The following is a 23,009-nucleotide window of genomic DNA, read 5'->3' on the forward strand; positions in this document are numbered from 1 at the left end:
GTTGTAGGAGGCCTAGATATCCACAAAAAGATGGTCGTAGATGTGTGACTCTGTAGGGCACCACCCAACACTTTTGCTTTCTTCTCCATCTCTGAAGATCTGCTCCAGACGTCCAGCAATGCTCTCTGTGTATTTAAATGGAAGTATTTTTCTCTGTGAAGCCACATTTTCCAACATGAGCCTCATGAAGCCAACTAAGTGTTATTGAACTTTTATTCTCTCAATAACTCAGTGTAGCACTTTAAAGTCTGAAGGACAGCAAAGATGGAAAGAGCATATCAATGTGGCGGAGAAAGGGAAGGGGTTGGCTTTTTAATTTATTTTTCTTCATCTTTTATAACAAGGAAATATCTATCTATATATATATATGTGTGTGTGTATTTATATATAGATATATATGTAGCTTTCTATATGTAGTAGCTAGGTGGGCTTTAATTTAATATACTTGACTCAGAAACAAAACTAGAGTACAAAGTGCCAAGCAGAATATTAACAGTTCAATATGTGGATATACATCCTTACTTTTATTTCACACAGTTTTATATATATAGTAGAAGAATGTAAAGTTTTAACTGGGTCTTAGGTCAACTCTTTTCCTTTTCCTGTGACTGTTCAGATGTTTCTATATATTGAATGGCTGACAAAGCATTGCTTCTTATTAAATCACCTTAATTACTTTTTTTTTTGTAACACGGGAGACTAAGTTTATTTATACCTGTTAATATATTACCAGGGACTGTGTCTCTTTGCTAAATAACTTAGTACAGTTCTACTTAATATGAGAATATAGTTTAATGCTACTGCCAAGAACTAGTCCTCGTGTGCATATAGTGACTGCGGAATGCTTTGATGGCTGTTAGATTCCGTCACCCAGGAATTGGGAGCAGCTGCAGCTGTCCTGAAGCCAAGACAACTCTGCTGTTCTGGGTTCAATTTAGATACAGCTGCTTAAGGTGATAGATGCATATATGATTTTCTCTTGTGCTTAGCTTAATGAAATTAGGATCAAAATAACTGTGCAGGACTCCCATCTACTTATTTTATACAGTACTTAGATTATAAAATATTCTTGCCACTTAAATTCTGTTGTTTCACCCATGATAGTTTTCCCCCTTGCATTTAAAAAATACTACAGGTAGCTAAATAACTGGTAATATTTTATATATATATGTATATATGATTCATACAGGGGGGGAATCTTGTTAACCTATGCCATAGAGGAGGAAAACTTCACACTATCTAAATTTATACCTCTTGCAGTTCTCCAGTCCTTTTCCTGGAGAATTTTTTTTCTTTTCTAGATTTGTCCATATCATAATTTGTAATGGAAGGTAACTTGATCTGTTTGTGTGATATAAAAGTAGCGAGCCATGTTTTACAACTTTATATCATCCCTTCCCTTTTCTGCAGTGGTACTATTGGCTGGAAGAAAAACATTTGCTAGATTTTTTAGGACAGTACATCTTTCCTGTATAGTAGTTTTTCTATTTAAAAAAAAATTGTTTTATAATGAGCAGTGAGAAGTGCAGGTTGTCTGAACCTCTTCAATCGAGCACCTGTCTGCCATAGCTGTTCCTTCAACTGAGTGCTGCACATCATGGGCTCTGTCTGTGAGAGAGAAATCCAGGTGCTTAGTGTCCTTGCATGACATGAAGTTTTGCATGTAGATCGATTTGAAATGTTCCTCTTGTTTACATAATTTGCATAATTAAAAATATAATGTTGCCAAACTTTGGTAAATGTTAATGTTCAAAACAAAAATCTCCACTACATGTAACTTTTTTCTTCTTCTGGATCAGTACGTGGTTTATAATCCCAGCCAGTGGTTGTATCTGTTCCAGTGTCAACTGCCATGTGCTCTGCTTCAGGGGGGGAATTAGTCTTTTGTGAATTTTTTGTACATAAGTATTTGTTACAAACATTTTAGCAAATGCTTTCAGTTTTTCTTGCTTGTGCATATCTTGGCTGGCATTATAGAAATTAGTGCTAATGTTATTTCCTTAGGGGGACTGGAAGGGGAGGGATGAGTTTTTTTTTTTTCAGTTTGTGTGGGGAAAAATGATTTATGTTGAATGTTTAGTTCTTCCTCTGCATGCTACATCATATATTGTGGGAACTATAAGAACCTTCATACTGTATGAATACAAAATAAAATATTTGAACCTTAGCTGGGGTGCTCAGTACCTTTCCTGTTCACCTTAAAGCAGCTCTGCACCTTGCTCTGAAGAAAACTTGTTCATATTTTTTTGTCCACTCCTTGATTATTAAGATTTACTGAAAAACTCCACAGGGTGCAGTCTGCTGAAAACATTCAGGGCTCATTTCAGCAGTTCAAGACATGTTGAGGTTGTTTAATGGCACATCTGGTTCTCTTTGCTAAACATTCCAAGTGGATAACCTACTTCATTTGAAATCCCTGTTTTAAAGTGGTTTTAAAAAACAAACCAACCCCCCCTAACATTAATGTAGGTGGAGAATAAAAGGCAGTTCATGTCTCAGGAAATGTCTGAGCTTTGTATTGATGATACCAGCCCTCCTTGCACAGGTGTGCCCTTCACAGCAGCTCTGTGCTGTGCTCTTTGGGTTGCAGGTGTTTGGACCTTCTGTGTGCTGCCCTCTCCCTTCTGCTGCTTCGGGTCAGTGTTGGTATGTACCTAATTTAGGATAAACATCAGTTTTGTGTGCTCTTGACTCACTCCGTTGTCTTCCAAGCTAATTGAAATAAATGACATAAAGCAGGCAAGGAACAGAAAATGTAGTAAGCAGGTACATGTGCCTGGAGCTGCTCAGAATGCACACAATGTCCCCTGTATCGCTCAGACTGCTAAACTGTGTGTCCTGAGGTAACTCCAGCAGGTCTTAAATCTATTCACAACTGAAGGCTCCAATCAGTTTGGCTGTAGTGATAATCCCATACTGTGAAGCACTATTCTGGAAACCTGGATATTGACCTAAATGCTTACTCAATTTGCTTGTGTGTTTGATAATCATATTTCAGTTTGTTTTCACTCCCAAACCTGAACTGATTTATTTTGCAAGACACTTTGCAGAAGCTTGCCTGGCAGGTTTAGAAGAGGGTCCATTATTAAATCATGCTGGGACTGGGCACTCTAATTTCTCCCCATATTTCTGTTGCATTATGCTACTTATATAACATTTTAAGGAGACACAGAGGATCTTACAGTTGTTGGTGCGCTGGTACACTGGAAAGTACTTCACCTGGTGGCTCTTGGCTTCACTAGGCTGTCCTTGCAGAACATTTTTAGGAATTAAGAAATCTATATGTGTGCAGATTCAGGATTCAGTTTAAATATGTTATTTACCCCTTCATCTTACTCTTTTCACATGATGCATTGTTCCAGCAGCAGCACAGACTCAGTGGACAGCCCACCACTGAACTCTGGATTCCAGCTGACTCCTCCTTTCAGGAAGATACTAAACCATGATGTGTGCTTATAAATGCTTAACTCTGCCAATTCCTTTAGGCTCAAAACATCAAACACCAAGACTTTCTGAAGAAGTAGCCTCTTAAGTCTGATAGTCAGAAAATCTGTAATGAAGCAGGTTTTTGTTTGAGGCTGTTCAAGTAAAATCATGGACTTTTGATATAGACAATTTAAAACCCCTTTTAATGACTAGACAGAAACATTAGGTCTGTTCAAATCAGACCAACATATCCAAAGTCAGTCAGAGTGCACAAACAGTTGTGGTTTTCTTCTGGGCTTCCAAATCCAGCAGAAACCTCATGGCTTCTGTAGCTCTTAGCTTCTCCTGGGCTTCCAGCCCCAGTCCTTGCTGGTGCAGCTCAGAACCTCTCGGCTGTTCTGCTGGCCACTGCCCTAATATTGCCATAAACTTTGGATGGAGGACTTCCTGCAGAAGAAGGCACAAATCTAGTCAGGAAACATAATCTGCCACAAAAAATGGATGTGTTGTGCTCACACCTGGGTTAAAAGTGGAGAACTAAGCCAAAAGGTGAGAAGGACGGGCAGGATCAGTCACCATCTTACTGCAAGTGCAGAGCTCAACTTCTGCTTTCAAAGTGGGATGCCCCCTTTGGCCTTTCAGACCCCTTAGGGAATGCTGCAGCTAAATCGAAATGCAGAACATCTTTCTGCAATGTGGTGAGGGTTTTGGAGCCAGAAAGCAAGTCCTGGAGTCCCTGCTTCTCCCCCAGATTTTTCTCTTAAGAGCCACAAGCCAACTGCCAGCAAGCTATTTGCTCCAAATGGAGGTGTGGAGAGGACAGGGAAGAGGGTGAGTGCCACAAAGCAGTTTCTCAAACTGCAAGATTCATATGTAGTGAAGATTAGATAAGAGGACTTACCTAAAATTAGATTGCAAATTGCTGTTCGTGCCATTTTAATATTCTGAAAAGATCCCAAAATATGAATTTTTCTGTAAAAAGAAAAGTAGCAGTAGTTAACAGAAAGTAACTTAAGAGATTGCACAGTTAATAGAGAATTGGAGGTTAGAGGTAAATGTAGAATTTTGTACCAGTGTAATAGTTTCTTTTCTACACTTGTTAGCAAAAAAAAACCCAGCTGAAACCCACAAAACCTGCAACATAAGACTTGTGCTCTTCTAAATGCTTTTAAAATAGATTTTACCATTTGCAAATTTAACAGTGTAGCAGCTTCAGAAAGAAAACATTGCTGTGTTGGTGAGTTCCACTTTGATTATTCATAAGAAGGAATTCTTGTGCTTTGGGCACTGACTGAATTCTAGATGCACTGGTGACACTGTCATTCTCATAACAAAAGGTCAAATAACTTGTATTCATTAAAATATTCTCTTAAATATTTTTTCTTACTACTACTCTACAACAGTTTCATAAAATTTAAGTTCTCTTTGTTTCTGGCATAGGGCATGGATTAGCTGAGGGGTTGTGCTTTGCCTAGGAGGAAGTCAGTCTGTACTTACGTGTCAGCAAGAACGATGCGTGTCCTGGTCACATTTTCTATGGTGAATTTGGTTTTTCCACCTTTCCCTGCTATTCTCCCTATTGCTCTTGACAGATGATCTCCTTTTAAAGGTTTGACTGAAATGAGAATAGCATGCTCAGGAAAACAGCAGTGGTGTGTATTTCTGTTAATGCTTCCCTTGGTCAAGTTGCTGGAAACAACTCATGCAAAGTACTACAAAAGCAACTTCACTGCTCAACAGAGATCTATCTGGATTTCAGCTTTTTTGACTAGTAGTGCACACTGCAGGCAGTGCTGACATAGGCTGCAGTTTACAGCACGCAAAAGTCTCCTTTAGAAGCACAGAGGAAGGCACTGCACTTGCACTGAGGAAATGGAGTCCAAGTGCACCAAATTAAGAATGAAGTAGATCAGGTTTAGATGCTGCTCTACAGGGGACTCCAAGGAGTCCCAGTACTACTTAAACTTAGATGTTCCTGACTTTCCTGATCTGTGAAGGCAACTGATAAGTGGGGCAGGGGAAAAGAAAAATCCATAGTAGCAGGATGCACACATGACTTCTTGAATGCTGCATCAGGAAAATACTCACCGTCTGTAACTTCAAATGTCTCTAGAAAAAGATCATCTAATCTGATGAGAGCAAGGGCATCCTAAAAGAGCAGGAGATGTGTTATCAGCAATTATTTTGTTCCAGTAACACAGCTGAAAGCTGCTGTTCTCTTTATACACACAACCTAGCAAATAACAAAGTTAAATCATTTTTTTTTCAACAGCAATGCAAATATTTCCATCTGGAGAACCCTACACAGGTTTAGATGCCTGTGCATTCAGCCCTGCCTCCCCAGTGCTAGTGAATCCAGTAGAGGCCTAGAGCAAGGAGCAGCCCTTGCCACACTGAAAGAAGTGGGTTTGTTTTCTCTACAGGCCCAGTCCTATTTAGTGTCTACTGATAATCTGGATGAGGGGATTGAGTCCACCTTTAGCAAATTTGCAGATGGCACCAAACTGCAAGTGGTGATCTGCTGGAGGCTAGGAAGGCTCTGCAGAGGGACCTGGACAGGCTGGATAGATGGGCTAAATCCATTAACACAAGGTTTAATAAGTCCATGTGCCAGGCACTTAGGCCACAAAATCCCCTCCAGAGCTACAGGCTGGGGACAGAATGGCTGGACAGCAACCAGGCAGAAAGGGACCTGGGGGTTCAGCTGACAGCTGGCTGAACACAAGCCAGCAGTGTACCCACACGGCCAAGAAAGCCAATGGCATCCTGGCCTGCATCGGGAACAGCGTGGCCAGCAGCACCAGGGAAGGCATTCTTCTCCTGTACTGGGCACTGCTTAGGCCACACTTTGAGTACTATGTCCAGTACTGTTTTGGGCACCCCAATTTAAGAAGGACTTCTATATGCTCCAATGTGCCCAGAGAAGGACAGCAAGGCTGATGAAAGGTCTGGAACAGAAGTCCTGTGAGAAGTGGTTGAGGGAGCTGGAGGGGCTCAGCCTGGAGAAAAGGAGGCTCATACAGACCTCATCATTCTCTACAGCTGCCTGAAAGGAAGGTGTAGCCAGGTGGGGGTTGGTCTCACCTCCCAGGCAACCAGCAACAGGACAAGAGAATAGTCTTAAGCTTAAGGGGAAGTCTAGGCTGGATATTAGGAAGAAGTTCTTCACAGAAGGAGTGACTGGGCACTGGAATGGGCTTCCCAGGGAGCTGGTAGAGTCACCATGCCTGGAGCTGTTTAAAAAATGACTGGATGTGGCACTCAGTGCCATGGTTTAGTTGATAAAGTCATAGGTTGGATTTGAGGACCTCAAAAGGTCTGTTCCGACCTAGTTTATTCTGTGATTCTGTGAGTTTTGCACAGACTGGAGGTTATTCGCTTGAGCTTAAGAAAAATGAGCAGTCTCTACCAGTGCAAAGGACCTCAGAGATTATTGCTTTATGCTTGTCTCACACAACCCATATTCTCTGTTTATGTGCTGTTTGAAGGCTACTTTTTTATCCAGCATTATCTTAAGAAACTGGATGTCTACTCCAGTCACAATTTCTAGAAAACACTGATTTCTAGAAAACCACCTAAGGATTTTTCTCTCTCTATTTCTTACTGGAATTTGTAGAGAGGCCAGGCACAGATCAATAAACTGGAGCAGTGTTACAATCTGGCTGTTGGGAGACTCACCTCTACTTGAAATCCAAGTATAAAGGCTTTCACAAAATCAGCTGCTTTCGTCAGAGCACTGAGATCCTTTGTCTCTTGACAAGTCTGCAAGACAAGAAGTTATGTTTGCAAATTAAGACCGGGCAAGTTAGGAGCAGAACTTAAAAGATCAGCCTGTGCTTGGAGGAGGAAGAAGAGAAAAACTGCTGAAAATCTTAATATGCCTTATCAGATGAATGAAATTAATTTTAAAGTTTTATATTCATGATGGATATAGGCAAAATAAAATCAGCTTGATTAAGAACAAAACTACCTTGCTTTTCACCAGACACATTTCATATCAAAAGGTACTATTAAAATCCCAGGGTTTTCTCCTGCACAGTTATTAAGTGAAACTGCAGGAGTTCCCGCTCCTCCCAACCTTTCACCTGAGATTATTTCTAGGAAGTAAAGTAAATAAGGGATAATTTTGTTACCTTTCCTCCAATTCCTGCCATCAAACTTGTGACAACATTTCATGGTTAGGAAGCAAAATTCCTGTTGTATTTTCACTATTACATTGGAAGATCTCATGTGTCAGTTGCTAATACAGTGAGTCGTATGTCAAAACTTTAGACATGCCCTTAAAAACTCCCAGTGTGAACATTCCTCAGGAGGAATAAGGATAAAGAATGAGCATCTACAAGAATTATGGGTTTATACTGGGGTCTGTGCCCTAAGGTATTGCTCTTTACTGCAATCCAGTAAAGAAAAATCACATGCTATCAAACTATGGGCCCTTACTGTCTGCCACAAAGGTGTTGGGAGATTCAGTGCCCCTTTAAAAGATCCTGTTTACTTCCAGGTCAGTATTGGGTAACCTTAAATAGCTGGAAAACACTGAATTACAAAATTGTATCTAAGACATGGATGAAAATTCTTCCTTAATGTACACAACTTTCTATAGTACTTAACTTTCTGCTACAGAACACTCCCCAGTTTCTGCTGGCTCCTTCTGGAACAGAGTTGTAGTTTTGGATTTTACTTGCAGTAACTATTAGTTCTAAGCAATAATTGCCAGAAGTGATCCCCGGGGAGGTGACACCACACAATTTCCATTTTTCCAAGCATTATATGGGATTTACAACTTCGCTAGTCTTTAATCTGCGGACCAAGAACACCCATGAGGAGAAGCCCTGTTTTTTCAGGAGGCAGAATCACAGAACGGTAAGGGGTTGGAGTGGACCATAAGATCATCTAGTCCCAATCCCTGTACCACGGGCAGGGACTCCTGTCACTAAAACAGGCTGCTTGAGCACTGCCAGGGTCGGGGCACACCCGGGCAACCTGTTCCAGTGTCTCACCATTCTCACAGTAAAAAAATTCTTCTCAACATCCAAACTAAACTTCCCTTCTTTCAATCTGTAAACGTAACTCCTTGTCCTGACACTACAGTTCCTGACAAAGAGCCGTGGAGGCCCCTTCAGGCACTGGGAGGTGCTGCGAGGTCTGCACACAACCTTCTCTTGCCGGGCAAGGCCCAGGAAGCTGCTCCCCTTACCTTGATCTCAACATTTCTCGTCTTCAAGTTGAACCTGATCTGAAGCTGCAGATGCTCCACGATGGGCGTGAATATCTTCATCCAGTTCTCCTTAAGCGGCGTGTACCTGTTGGCCGGCACAGGGATCTTCCTCAGCTCGCCCTTCCCAACCTGCCGAAGGGGGCGAGACACAGCAGGCCGTGAGCCGGGGCACGCTGGAGCCCCAGCGCCCCGCGCTCCCCCGGCGCCCCGCGTACCCCGAGCGCCTCGGCGGCCACGGGCGGGAACGCCGGCCGCTTGCTGGGCCGCGCCTCCGCCGTGTCCATGGCAGCTCCCGCCGCCGCCTCCTGGCCGCCCGCCCGCCGCTTCCTGCGGCTCCGCCGGGACAGCACGCTGGTGAAGCCGCCGCCGCCGGCCGCCGCCTCGCTCTCCATGTTGGCCGCGGAGCACGCGTGGTGCGGCTGGGGCCGGAAGGGGCGGCGGCGCTTCCGCCGGGCCGCCGGGGCAGGGGCCGGAGCGGGGCGGGATGTCGGCGGTGCTGGGGCCGGAGCGGCCGCAGGTGGTGTCGCACGTCCAGCAGGCGCTGAGCTACACCGTGTTCGACTGCAAGTGGGTGCCCCGCAGCGCCCGCCTGCTGTGCCTGGGCAGCGCCGCCCGCGGCACCGGCGTCATCCAGCTGTACGAGCTGCACGGAACGCGCCTGGAGCTGCTGCGGGAGGTGAGCCAGCTCCCTCGGGAGCGGCTGCGGGGCGCTCGGGATGTGAAACAGCAGCTGATTCGCGTGTTAAATGTGCCGATGCGCTGTCGTTTCTTGGTAACCTTGCCGCTCGCCACAGCCCCCTGAATGGTTGTAGCCGGGTGGGAGTTTGCCTCTTTTCCCGGGCAACTACTGGCAGCTTAAGCTGCTGAGGTTGCTATTCGACATTAGGAAGGATTTCCTCACGGAAAGGGTGGTTAGACATTGAAATGGGCCGCCCAGGGAGGTGTTGGAGTCACCGTCCCTGGAGATGTTTAAGGAAAGACTGGATTTGGCACTCAGTGCCGTGGTTCAGGTGACAAGGTAGTGGCCGGTCGTAGGTTGGACCCGACCATCTCAGAGATCTTCAGCTTAACTGAGGCTGTGACCCTGTGATTTTGTTTACTGCTGTGTTTTGTAGGTTGTTTTCCTGTGTTGTGTTATGGGTTTCTGGTTTCTGCCTGTGTTTGGCTTTTTTGGGGGTGTTTTTTTCGTTTGTTTGTTTAGTTTTTTTTGGTTTTGTTGTTTGGGTTTTAGGTTCGTTGGTTGGGTTTTTGATTGGGTTTTGGGCTTTTTTTTTTTTGGCTGGTTGGTGGGTTGTTTCCTTTTTTGTTTGGTTGGTTTTTTCTCTCAGATTACCCTTTGAGTGTTCTCACTCCTGAGGTGAGCAGTTCCTCAGGTGCATAAGGTCCCCCAGGCCACCAGCAGAGTGTTTTCTTCCAGACCAGTAACCCAGACCCTGCTTTTCTGTGCACAAGGACGAAACTCAAAGTGCACCTTGCCTTTGATAACATTTTGGTAGTATTTTGCAGCAAATATGACATGTGTGTTTCGCTGCCCCTTGCCCCTGTGCACTCCTGAGAACTGTGTGGCCTGTGGGTGTTTTTCCCTTCTCCGTGTGCTGACACAGACATTTCCTTTCTTTACAAGATCGTAAAGCCCAAACCTATAAAATGTGGAACTTTTGGTGCTACATCTCTGCAGCAAAGATACTTAGCTACAGGAGATTTCGATGGAAACCTTCACATATGGTAAGCACAGATATTCTCTGGAAGCGTTTTCACTTGATGTGTCCATGTCTGTCTGAACAGAGGTTTCTGTTCGTGGATTTTGCTTGAGATGCTCTCCATGCTGCCTGTGGTTGGGACCCAGTGCAAGCTTTGCTGGCTACTGTATTTGGACCATTCCTGTTTTGTAGAAACAATTCTGCTCTGTGTTTAATTCAGTGCTGCTTCACTCCCATCTTCTGTGTGCAGCTACAAAAACCTGTTAAAGTTCTATAAGGTTGTCCTCTGAAAAGAGGCTTTTGAATGGATGCATGAGTGCAAACAAGATGTTGCGGTGAACCTAAATTTCATGTCTAGATTAAATATATATTTTTGATCTTGACATTTCAAATGTTTCCTCTGGGTCCCTTTATTATTGGTGTAATTAATGTCTAGGTACATTTATGATCAAAATAGCAGTGTCAAAAGGGGATTTTTATTATCATTATTATATTGCCCTATATCAAGGAACTACTGGTTTCTGTTGGAATAGCAAGAATTACATGGACAGTTACTAGTTGAAATGTAAAATAAAATTCTGAAGGCTTCTTAAAGAATGGGAATCAGTGGGAAAGAACCATGAAACTCATGGCTGGATACAATAGTCACCTGAAGTTAGAGAGCAGTACTCAGAGCTAGGTGGGGATCAATGAATCAAGTTATTTTACAGACCTACTGAAAGTAAAGATACTTGGAGTATCTTGATCTGTAGTGTGATTCGTTTTTGAGCCCAGCATATAAAACTGGGTCTGAGTGGTTGCTGTGGTGAATCTCACAACTCCCTTTACAAACAGGGAGGTCAGAACAGAGCCAAATCTTTTGGAGCAGTCCAAAGCAGTAGCCAAAGAAGGAATCAAAGACTCATGGTTCTTAATGGTGATATCCATATTTGTTCTCACTGTTAATATGAGCTTTTATGATTTGTGCTCAAGTTTCCTTTCATTTTTATACAAATCCTGAGTGTCAAGGAAAAATGCCATGTTTTCTGTTCTTTTTCTCTCTTGCCTAGGAATTTAGAAGCTCCTGGAATACCAGTGTATTCTGTGAAAGGTCATAAGGAAATCATAAACAGTATAGATGGTGTAGGTGGCTTAGGAATTGGGGAAGGTGCACCAGAAATTGTGACTGGCAGTCGAGATGGTGAGTTAGTGAACTCTGCAAGTCTTCCCAGTTCCTCTGAGCCTGCAAGCTCTTGATGGCAGGGCACAGTCTGCCATCTGAACTAGTTACAAGCTGTTGCAACTAGTTCTTTGTACACTGTCTTTTGAATCTTGCTTGGGACCGATTTTCTCTAATTCTTCTAGAAGCCACAGATAAGCAAAAGGTACTGTTGGCACTGGGCATGAGACAGAAGGAACACAAACCATGATAAATGCAAAATATCAGCTAGAGAAAATACATCCTTAACAAATGCTTTCACTCTGTTTCTGTTTGGTTTTGTGGCTCTTTCTTATATCCACAAAACTCAGTGAGGCTTGCTAGAGTTTAAAGAGTTGCTCCTGTCTTTTGAATGATTAGGATGAAAAGTGAAGGGCTTTCCTGGGAAGGTGAACACAGTGTGACAATGTATTCCTAATACAAAATCTATTGCCTTTCTTTCCCAGGAACTGTGAAGGTGTGGGACCCAAGGCAGAATGACATTCCTGTGGCTAATATGGAACCTGTGGAGGGGGAGAGCAAAAGAGACTGCTGGACTGTGGCATTTGGTAATTGGTCAGATTATGACCATTCCTCCCTCCCACGTGACTGTGTTTTGATGATTGTCAATGTATTTCAGGATGTTATGGAATGCTTTATTTTGTATGGATGCATGAGTAGCAGGTTTTGCTTTTCCACACTGTTAAATTTATGTGTGGGGTTTTTTCTTTAAAATAAACCAGTTTTGTGGGTTTGTGATAATTAGGTTTTGGAGTCATTCTCTAATCACTTTTGGTCACTGTCTGTAGTCTTGAAGCGTCTTTTTGAACCTAAATGATTTGATGATTCTGTGGTTTCACAGATAAGCTGTGCAAGCTCTATTTGTGTCTAGAAATGTATTCTAGCTGTGTGGTCTGAAAGGAATGTAAATGTTGCCACGTACAGGGAACTCATCACTGTTGTAGTGTAGTTGCAGCTACCAAGCATTAAGGAGTTAATTTAAGAGAAATCCCTTGAAGCTTAAGAGCTAATTAAAGAAAACAGCAATGCTTGATGTGAGCTCTGCATTTTTCTTTGGAGAGAGCAAGCATCCTACAAAAGATTTTTCTAGACCCTTCAGGTTTGAAAACCATCTGCTTCACCACATCTTAGTATCCCAAAAACTTTTTGTTGTTGTTGTATAAATGGAAGTTGAAACTGCAGGCCTGGGACTTGTAAAATTTACAAGCTAAAGAGGTTTTGTGTTTTCTGGTTAATTCTCTCTTTGTGTCCAGGCAATGCTTACAATCAAGAGGAACGTGTTGTATGTGCTGGATATGACAACGGGGACATTAAATTGTTTGACTTAAAAACCATGTCACTACGATGGGAGACCAACATTAAGAATGGGGTAAGGAAATCATAGAAGTATTTTTAATTCCAGCTCCTGTGTAGGATGGAAAAATTAAAAGGACTCTTGTCTGTGTGAAACTTACCCAGAAGATGTTTCTGCTGAGATTGTATCAAGGAATAATTTTCTTTAGGTTTGGCCAGTACTCCTCACATTCTTGATCAGGACAGGATGGGGTATTTCTCAGTGGATTAATGTTTTCAGATGAACATGTTTATTTCCTTTTTGATGATGATATTATTGTGGAAATAACCAATTATTAATACATATTTACAAATGACAAAACACCGGTTTTTTTTAACAGTGACTAAATTACAAGACTGAATTTATCTTGTTCTACATCCAGGTTTGCAGTGTGGAGTTTGACAGAAAAGATATAAATATGAATAAGCTGGTGGCCACGTCGCTTGAGGGAAAATTCCATGTCTTTGATATGAGAACTCAGCATCCAACCAAAGGTTTTGCTTTTGTTTCAGAGAAGGTATGGGGAGACTGAGAATTTCTTAATAAGAGACAAACTTTTTAAATTCATGTTGTCAGTTATTACAGGTGTAGTACAAATAGGTAAGAAATGCCCAGGTTACTTAATAATTTGTTTTGTTTTGTTTTTGGTGGGGTTTTTTGGGGGCGTGGGGGTTTTTTGGGAGTGTTTTTTGGGTGTTTTTTTTGTTGTTGTTGTTTTGGTTTGGTTTTTTTTTTGTGTAGTGAATAAAATCAGGGGTAATTCAAGAAAAGGCACTTTTGTGGTGAAGTTCTTTAGGACTTCCTTTTTTAGAAAAGGCTGAGTTTCAACTTAGTATCTCTTAGTATTTTCCATACTATCATTCAAAGCAGATAAGGTGTTGGAGGTGCTTGATTCTGAACCAATGAATTTTTTTACAGAATAAAATAATACATTTAATTAATTTATTTATAAATAATTTTTTATTAAAATGTGAAAATAGAATTTGTTGTTCATTAAGTGCATTTAAAGCTTTTCCTTGTGGACATTTGCAGACAGATATACATTAAGCCAGAGGATGCGTTGGGGTTTTTCCCTAAGTGATTTCTGTTGCTGTATGACCTTAGTGCCCTGGCTGAGGTTTGAGTTGTTGACTGTGTGTTTTGTTTGCACAGTGTTTGTAATATATTCCCTTCCAGTAATGATTTTAAGAGATATCATACAGTAAAATTAACCATCCACTGTGGGAAGGCTGGACTCTTTTCATACAAGTGGTCTCTGTTTTAAGATTCTGTGTCCTTTCCTATGAAGTTAATCTCCAAATGACTGTACAATGCTGATTTCTTTTTATTAGGCACAAAAATCTACCATTTGGCAGGTCCGGCACCTGCCACAGAACAGAGATATATTTGTGACAAGTGGAGGATCTGGGAGCCTTCATCTCTGGAAATAGTAAGTGATCACTTCTCCAGCCAGGAGTAAGAAACCAACCATTTAATGTTTTAAGAAAGAATCTTTCTGAAAATGATCAGTGGGGTCCTGCTTCCATCCTCAGAATATCTGGTTAAAAATATTGTTTACAAATGCAGTAAAAAGGGTGATTTCAGTGTCAGTACTTGATCTGGAATCTTGAATTAATCCCTAAGAGAATGTTATAGCACAGGTGAATCTTGCCCTTGTTGTCTTCATGTATGAAGATCTAATTATATCCTTTTTTAACCAGGTGATAAATAGAAAAAAAAGAGTTTTCTTAAAATTCTAATATGGTAGCAATTACATCTGAGAAGAATATTGAAAGCCTTGAATTAATCATTTTTATGTTTACATTTTCTTACATTGCATGGAAAAATAATTTAATAACCCTAAAAGTTGTTGCATTAAGTTTCAGAAGGATAGTTTTGATGAAATTTTTCTGGCTGTGATAAAAGCCAGAAACCCAACCAACCAGTTAAATGAAGAGCTATAGGATAGGGGTGTCAGGATTCAAAATTTCCCACCTCCTTTTTTCTTTCATGAAATGTCTACTAAAGCATGCAGCGTAGATATAGCTGGATATGATTATTCATTACTTTTAAGACATTTGTTTGCCTTACCTGTAGAGCAGGGAATAAAGAGGATGGTGATGTGTTTGTATCAATACGTTTCTAAGTAGGTGTTTTTGTTTAATTTTCTCACTGGCAGTGAGTACCCAGCCCAGCGCTCGAAGAAGGATTCGGAAGGATCTGAGATGGGGGTGGCAGGGTCTCTCAGTCTCTTGCAGAATGTGACTCTGTCAACACAGCCCATCTCCAGCCTGGACTGGAGCCCTGACAAGAAGGGACTTTGTGTCTGTGGGGCTTTTGACCAAACTGTGAGGGTGCTGATAGTTACAAAGCTTAACAAAATTTGACAAGAATACTAGAATTTCTGATGAGAAAGCAATATAGTTTGCAGTCTGTAAATATGGGAGGGAGAGCCCTTCTATTTCTAATTTAATTTCTTCTTTAATAAAACTGGATTAAAGAAATAGAAGCCAGATTTTTCTATTGAAAGTTCAGATACGTGCAATCAGAGTTGTTTGGCTGATTGTGCTGTCATGACTTGAAGTTTCCTGGGCACAAAATTTAACTTTCTAGAAATGTGAATTTACACTGAAAATAAAATGTGCCTTTATGTTAACACAGCTCTGTAATTTCAGAGTTCACTTGAGTTTGTGTTCACTTTATTCATAGTGCAAATCTCTTCACACTTGTTAAATGGTTTGGCTTTATTATATATAGTGTTGTCCATGTGCATTCATGCAGTGGGAACTACTACAGAAACTTGTTGTGTTTCTGGATTTATTGATTAGAATGTTTGTTAAAGTGACTTAGGATTCTTTATTACAGAGAAACAATAGAGAAACAATAACAAAGGCTAAAATACTCAGGTTAAAGGAGTAAGTTTGATTTCAGTATGATCTTCAACAAAAACCTATCGAGAAAAATGCACTGTTTTATTATTTTAGTTGGGTTTCCTATTAAGTTTATATGTTCTGTTGTTTTTATATCTGTTTTCAACTTGATATTCTACAAATAAAATTATATGTAGTGCTTTCTTAATGTGAACAAATTATATTATTCAAATATCCAGAGATTTAAATAAGTAATGTATAGAAAAACCTCACAGGCTATTAAACCCTAAACTTTCTGGAATGGAGAAATCCTTCATGCTTGTGTAGCAGAGGTGGGCAGGAGGAACATTACAGTAGACCATAAACAAAGTGTGTTTGTGGAAGTCCTTGGTTTTAATAGGTTACTGATACTCTCCTCTACAAACTTATGTTCTTTTATTTCAGATTTAGCAAGGGCCAGCAGGGATGAAAACACAGGCAATGTAGGCTAAATATTTTGTGGAAGACAAAGATTTAGGAGATTCACCTGTCTTCCCTAAGACTTGATGGTTTGCTTTCAAATGTAATATTTATTATCTGATTTTTGGACCCATGTGATCCCATCTCCTTTTGTGCACAGTGTAATGTTGAGAGCATATTCTGAAATTATTTTAAATGTTGTCCTTCTTAGGGTGCATTCCAGCAGGAGGGAATAGGGGGAACCATTACTCTCTACTCTTGGCTGCAGCTTTGGGGGTGCAGAATTCAAAGAATTGAAGTGCTTTGAGTCTAAAATGCACTGTCCAAAGATGGCTTCCATTAGCTTTGTGCTGTAAATAAAATATACTCACTGAAAGGTGTGAAAGGCTGTGGAAACAGGTAGAAATACTTTTTCTCTTTAATAGTAACTGAGTCAAGCACAGATTAAGGGAAGAAAAAGCTCTCAGTGTAGGTACCTGCAAGGGAAAACAAAAGTCTCCTGAGCACAGGACTGGGCTCTTGGTGCTATTTGTATGTACTTGTATTGCAGCAAAAATGCCCCTTCTTTATTCAAGCAGTTCCAGGGAGATCTCATAGTGGGATACAACTTAGAGCAAGAACAATTCTTAAAGCTCCATGGGCCTCAAAAATATGAAATGTGTGTTACCTCTGTGCACTTAATTTTGAGACTCATTTTATTCCTTGTTTTGTAAATGAAGGAATGTCTTCCCCTTGTGAGTAGACGGGAATGCATCGTTTCATGAAAACGTGACAGTTTGCATGTAAGGAGCTTGCAAAAAACTGAGAGCTGGAGGAAAGCACAGCTGGAAGGTGGTGTGTCCTTGTTCCTTAAATGTAAGTGGCTGTACCTGTGTACCTACGAAATGAAAGACAGTTACTGGTTGGAGAGAAGAGCTGCTGTTTGTGCCTGTACTGTGCATTTTCTCCTCAGCAGACTGGATTTCTGCTTCTTCCAGGCTAAACCAGAAAAAGCTGCCTGTGGCAGCCCAGCCTGCTCTATTTATAGTCCTTCCCCTTCTTGCTGAAGCGTGGCACCTTGCCTCTGCAGCCTGCAGAGCTGAAGCGTGTTCTAAATAAAATCATCATGCATCTGAGATGTCATGCCCAGACCAAATGCTCTCTGACGCAGCTCTGAGGAGTGCTCTGGAAAACCCCTGCCTCGCCCAAGGCCAGGAAATGGAATGTGCTCCCAAATTTGGAGTGGCTGCATTTAACAAGAGTATCTGCCTGGCAGCTCTTGCTTGTTTCCTGTGCAAACCATCCCTGTGTGCTCATGGAAGAAACAAATCTGTTTACAGGCATGACTGCAGCCCATGTACGGGGACATGTTACACATTTTTTGGGTTTGTGCTTTGTGTTATTTTTAATGAGATGCTGTGCAAATCCCCAACAATCAGGTTTGGGTCTTCTGTTTCACACCAGTATAGTTCTTTTGAATTTCACCATTTGTACAATTTGCACAGGTCCTTGGAGATTACAGGCCTTCAAGGTTTCTGTGCATGGAGTCACTATTTGCATACAATATATAGTTTTCATCACAACAAAAAAAGTAATTTACAGTTGAGGCATGACTTGGACCAAATTTTAAGCAATGTAAGGCAAATTGTAACTTCGTGTGGGAAGCTACAGTGCTGTGCTCTCACCTCTTCACATCCACTGATTCTGTTAGGGACATCATGGAATTGGCACAAAGAAGGAAGATGGGGAATTGCACAGAAAAAGAAAGACATGCTCTTCAGTGATTCCTTCAGAGACAGCAGACACAGCTTGTCAATACAGTTCAGCTCATCTTCCCTAAATTATTCCTTTCAAATAGATTTGATAGCAGAGAGGGATTTTTGGTTAAGCTGACTGCTCTGTAAGTAAGAGGCTTGTGGCCTGCATATTCAGCTCTGTAATGAAGTTGTCTAAAGTTGCTATTGACAAAGCACCAGGAAAATACACTGGTTTACTTCTTTTTTTACCCCATTATTAATCCTACATTTTCTTGCTTGTGATGCTGTTACTGTTGAGTTTTCAGTAGCATTCACTTTAAACAGAACTGCCCACTCCTCAGAAATGTTCAGACCACAATCTGTATGTCTAGTATGCATTTAAAGCCTTTATACGTGCAAAATATTTTGCAGTAGCAAACCCAAGTCCCATTACATTGGGCAGGGGCAGCTGCTGACTCAGGCAGGAGCCAAGAGCTGTATTACTTGGAGTGCAGTGCCAAGCACGGCTGTGGGACTGCCTCTGGCAGTGCAGGATCAGCCCAGAGGAAAGACCAGATGGGATTTCTGTGGAGCTGGGCCAGAGCTATTTGGTGACTTGGTGATGGTGACCAGTTCTAGCCTTGGCTGTGAAATGTTTCCATTACTTCTGGCCTTTTTGGGAGGACCTGCTTTCCACAGCACAGCCTGCCTTGGGAGGTGCACAACATTGACCCACAGAGGACACTGGAACTGGATTAGTGTTTCCTCATGGCTGCAAGAGTATCCAGGGTCTCAAGGGCACTGAGTAGCTGCCCCACATTCTGGCCTGTCTCCTCCTCAGCCACCAATAAGGCAATTGTCATGGAAGTTCTGCAGGATCCTGCAGGAAAGGTGACCACAGCAGGGCATCTCTTCCCAATAGTAATCTTCAGTATTACATTCTTAGATGGTTGATCTGGGCCAACTGGCCCAATACTTTGCTGGTGTGATTCAGGACTGTAGCATGAGCAGGAGCTGCTTCCAATAGGCAATATGTGTGTGGCAGCCCTGCTTTGGAGACTAGCTCAATTTCACAGTATGGCCCCACATTTTATCAATCAGTCTCTGAGCCAAAGAGCGAGCCCACTGCTGTTTAGCTTAGTGCAACTACAGCCTCTGGGACAGATTTCTCTTCAGAATACTTTTTCCAAGAGATCTCCCCCTCTTCTGCCTGTACTCTCCTGCCTCTGCAATCTTAGTTAAATCTTCTGTCACCAACTCCATGTCTGGGGATTTGCAGAGGGAGCTGAGGTGCAAAACCATGTAAGGGCACATGTAAGTTCCCTCTTCTGTTATGCCTGGCAGTAAAAATAGCCTGTGCAGAATGTATGGATTGGGGTTCCCTTCCCAGAACAATGGCTCTTTCTACTCCTGTTAATGTGCAAGAGGCCACCCAAGGCTGACAGTCTCTGCTTCACACCCTGACTTCCTTCTGGGGTAGCCATGTATGTTAAGGAGTGTTTTGATTTTCTAGAGCTTAATGATGGCGACGGAAGAGTTGAGCCTTTATAGGTGAAAATCAGGGGGGCAGGCCAACAAGTCAGATAACCTGGTGGGAATCTGTTAGAGATCATCCATCCAGGGTGAAGAGGCAGGTGAAAGACTCTATAAGCAGCTGAGAATTTCACAATTTCTAGTTCTTCTTCTTGTGGGGGACTTCAACTTACCAGATGCCTTCTAGAAATACAGCAGAGAGGAAACAGTTGAGCAGGTTCCTGAAATGTGCAGCTGAACAGAGAGTGTTGACTGGAACTTGGGAAAAAGAAGAGTTCATGACCTGTGGAAGAAGGGGCAGGAAACTCAGGAGGACAAGAATGTCATGAAGTTTTATGGAGGGAGAAAATTAGAAGGGCCAAAGCCCAGATAGAACTTAACCTGTCAAATGCCACACAATAAAAAAAAATCCTTAAATATATTAGCAACAAATGGAGGGCTAAGGAGAATCTCCATCCTTTATTGGATGCCGGAGGAAACACAGTGACAAAGAATGAAGGTGAAGGCTAAGGTACTTACAAGGCCTTGTTTGCCTCAGTCTTGAGTAGAAGACCACAAGTCTTACAAGGAGCAGCTGAAGGAGCTGGGGTTGTCTAGCCTCAGCTCTGGAGAAAAGAAGGCCCAAGGGAGACCTGAAAGGAGCCAGATGCAGGTTGGCGTCTTCTAGGTAACAAGCAACAGGATAAGGAAATGGCCTCAACTTGTGCAGGGGAAGGTTCAGACTGGATATTTGGAAAACTTTCTTCACTGTGATGAAGACATGGTAATCAAGCTTTGGAAAAGCCTGCCCAGGGAAGTGGTGAAGTCACCATCCCCAATGGCATTTAAAAGGACCATGTAGATGTAGCATTTAGAGACGTGGTTTAGAGGTGGGCTTGGCAGTGCTGGGTTAACTTGATGATCTTTCCTAAGGATTCCTTTCTAAACAATAGTGTGATGATATGTTCTTCAGCATGGCAATGAAGCTGTATATTTTTCATCACTATGAAAAGTCCATCAGCAGCATAAATAAGCACAAGCAAGCTCTCCTAGGTTGCTTGTGATTTTAAGCTTATGAAACATTGAAAACATTCTCTGAAGCCAGAGGACGTGTGGGCTGCAGAGGAGCAGTAAAGCCCACAGAACTGCACAGTAATTGAGACACAATGGGACCTTTCCATGTGACAGTGGATCAGAAATAGTAGCTCAGCCAGTTCACCAGATTACATTGTATCAGTTCCTCACTATTACACTGTGTTACAGCTTTGCAGCTGAAATTACTCTTTCCTTCAAGTAAATTCCTGGTTAACTCCCTAAGTTCCAGCTGCTTTTGGAGTGTCTACTTACAGTAAAACCCACCACTGGGAAAATTCAGGTAGATGCAGCTAATGAAACCAGTCCAGTTGCCTCCCATGCTAAACCTTTCATTTTCAGGTCATCGGTCTTCCTGCAGAGATGACAGAAACCCTCCTTGTTTCTTTCCAGCACAGCTCATCCAGACAGGACTCTGTGGCCTGTTCAGCAGATGTGAGGGACAGTCACTCCTGCCTTGCAGAAGAGTGTGATGGCACAGGCCTGTGGCATCTTTATATCCAGCAGTGTTTTCCCTTCCTGACATTTGCATTCCCTTCCTCCCACATCCTGCTGTTGCAGAGTGCATAAGGAACGTAACAGCAGCCACACTGGATTAGGCCAAAGACTTCTATCCTGCTTCTTCCGAGGGCATGTGCAGATAAATAAATATTAAAAAACACTTTAAAATGACAACTACAATTTGGGTCCTAAGTTTAATTTACTCCTAAAGTTGTCTTAGGCTTTCTGCTAAAACAGAGTATAAAATATATGGTTCTACTGAATTTAGGCACAGAAGCTAACAAGTGAGACAGGTGGAATTCTAATGCATTTAAAAAATAAACCTCAGTTTCTAATACAATTTACTTCCAATCTTAGTAAAAGAGAGATAGCTGTAAAAAAACCTACAGATTTACATACTGATTGGAAGAAATACAATATTAGAATAGTATCAGAACAAATATTCTACACATGATAAATTGCTTTCAATTTATTTCTACAGTTTCCATATATAAATGCATTTAATCTAATAGATATATACAGATTCAGTAAATAAGGCTTTGTATGTAAAGTAACCCAGTACTTCACCACATCCTGTCATTTAATCTAGCTGGCATGAACACAAGCTCTTTTGATCTGTACCAACTATCACTATCTCAGTGTAGATCTCATACTCCCTATCTGTTATGCTAAAAACGCTGTAATTAGAGGACTTAAGCTAGTCTTATTGAATTATATTATTTTTCCTCCCTAAACCAAAGATACATCAGTCTCAGTTTCCTTCTTTCTGTGTACTTTTGCACCTGTATTTTGATTAGAGATCCTATGTTTTCGAAAGAGAAAAGAGTCTGTTTTTAGTAGATTTAAAGTCATTATAATTTAATCTGAGTGCAGAAAAAAAAGGCATTTCCAGAGCATTTTAACTGAAAGGTCAGTCTAAGTTCTTGGGCTCAGGCTGCCACATACGCTGCCCCTCAGTTCAGCAAAGTGTGTGCTGGAAAGAACATGGAAAATTTTGGAGGTTACATTTCTTTTCCACTGTGCTAATGTCACTACTATAGGATTTTTAGTTGCTGAAAATGTGGGTTTGCTTCAAGACTCTCTTCCCCTTCTCACCCATCTAGCAAGTAAGAAAAACAAACCTGGCAGCCAGATAGATACCTTGGTCTCTCTTTCTGGTCTCAGCATGTGCATTGTAATAAATCACTGTAAAATCTCTATCCCTGCCCTCCCTCCCTGCATACATCTGGTCTCAGCAGAATTCAGGCAGAGACATAATTTCCCATGAACAGGGCATTGAGCCAGGCAGCTGCCTGTCACTGTCCTTTTAGGAATGTCTGTCTTCTGATTTACCAGAGGAATCATTGGGTACTCGCCCTTCTTCCACCAAGGAACAAGTGCACGTTGGGTGATACTGGCAAGCAGATGGATGTTTGTGCTTCAGTTTATTCCTGCTACACCCTCTTCTGGTAACTTGCTGTCTGCCCACACTTGGGATTGCAGATTCATTAGATTACACTGCAAAGAAATTAGATTGCAAATTCATTGGATTACATGCCAAGAAGTGGGCCTCACAAAAACAAAATGCCTATTCCAAAAGGCCCAAGGTGCCCTTCAGACACATGTGTACCACACACACAAACATCTCCCAAACTGGTCTGCTTGCCAGATTTTTATTCTGATTTTAGAGTCTGTATTTTTATCCTGCCAATGGTTTATTAACCTTTTTGTTACAAGCAGCTTCCAGTAATCTTTGTTATATTCACACCAGATTCACAGCAGAAGAATCTAGGCTAAATTTTTTTCACTTACATTGTCTTCTGCATGACATCTCCCAAAGCTTTTTCAGTGGCATTGTTTCAGGGAGATGGAGTTGCCACGACTGGTCTGCACATGAGGCTGTGGTGCTTTGCAAGACCCAGGCTGTACAATGATTCCAGTGAGGCCAAGACTGCAGGATTTGGCCTCCACTTTGCTCCACAAAGAACACTGACTTTGCAGGAATCATTATGTTGTATGTACAGTGG

At 41.8% G+C, this 23,009-nt stretch overlaps 3 protein-coding genes and 1 long non-coding RNA gene across 14 annotated transcripts in view; 2 read left to right on the forward strand and 2 right to left on the reverse strand.

The window, feature by feature from the left end:
* PPP3R1 (protein phosphatase 3 regulatory subunit B, alpha) overlaps positions 1-2,167 on the forward strand; it is a 38,720-nt gene extending 36,553 nt beyond the window's left edge. The window contains exon 6 of the mRNA XM_064414915.1: positions 1-2,167. Within this exon, the coding sequence (XP_064270985.1) occupies positions 1-48 (48 nt within the window). The 3' untranslated portion in view covers positions 49-2,167.
* Positions 677-9,060, reverse strand: PNO1 (partner of NOB1 homolog). The gene is made up of 7 exons (XM_064414911.1): positions 8,860-9,060; positions 8,624-8,773; positions 7,105-7,188; positions 5,515-5,575; positions 4,924-5,041; positions 4,328-4,398; positions 677-3,873 (listed from the first exon to the last, which is right to left on the reverse strand). Exons 1-7 carry the CDS (start codon positions 9,034-9,036, stop codon positions 3,806-3,808), a joined length of 729 nt encoding a protein of 242 aa, XP_064270981.1. The 5' UTR covers positions 9,037-9,060; the 3' UTR covers positions 677-3,805.
* Positions 8,884-15,932, forward strand: DNAAF10 (dynein axonemal assembly factor 10). The gene is made up of 8 exons (XM_064414910.1): positions 8,884-9,320; positions 10,269-10,369; positions 11,394-11,524; positions 11,989-12,090; positions 12,796-12,911; positions 13,258-13,392; positions 14,207-14,304; positions 15,034-15,932. Exons 1-8 carry the CDS (start codon positions 9,129-9,131, stop codon positions 15,239-15,241), a joined length of 1,083 nt encoding a protein of 360 aa, XP_064270980.1. The 5' UTR covers positions 8,884-9,128; the 3' UTR covers positions 15,242-15,932.
* Positions 15,206-23,009, reverse strand: part of LOC135297406 (uncharacterized) — an 11,337-nt gene continuing 3,533 nt past the window's right edge. For 2 of the 11 annotated variants that reach the window (XR_010359412.1, XR_010359405.1), the window contains exons 3-4: positions 22,336-22,500; positions 15,234-21,123 (exon numbers count right to left, since the gene is read on the reverse strand). This is a non-coding gene — a long non-coding RNA (uncharacterized LOC135297406). Of the gene's footprint in view, positions 21,124-22,335; positions 22,501-23,009 lie in introns of all 11 variants that reach the window. The other 9 variants (XR_010359415.1, XR_010359411.1, XR_010359414.1 and 6 more) reach the window with 9 other exon arrangements.

This window comes from Passer domesticus, chromosome 3, assembly GCF_036417665.1.
Source record: "Passer domesticus isolate bPasDom1 chromosome 3, bPasDom1.hap1, whole genome shotgun sequence".
Lineage (NCBI taxonomy): Eukaryota > Metazoa > Chordata > Aves > Passeriformes > Passeridae > Passer > Passer domesticus.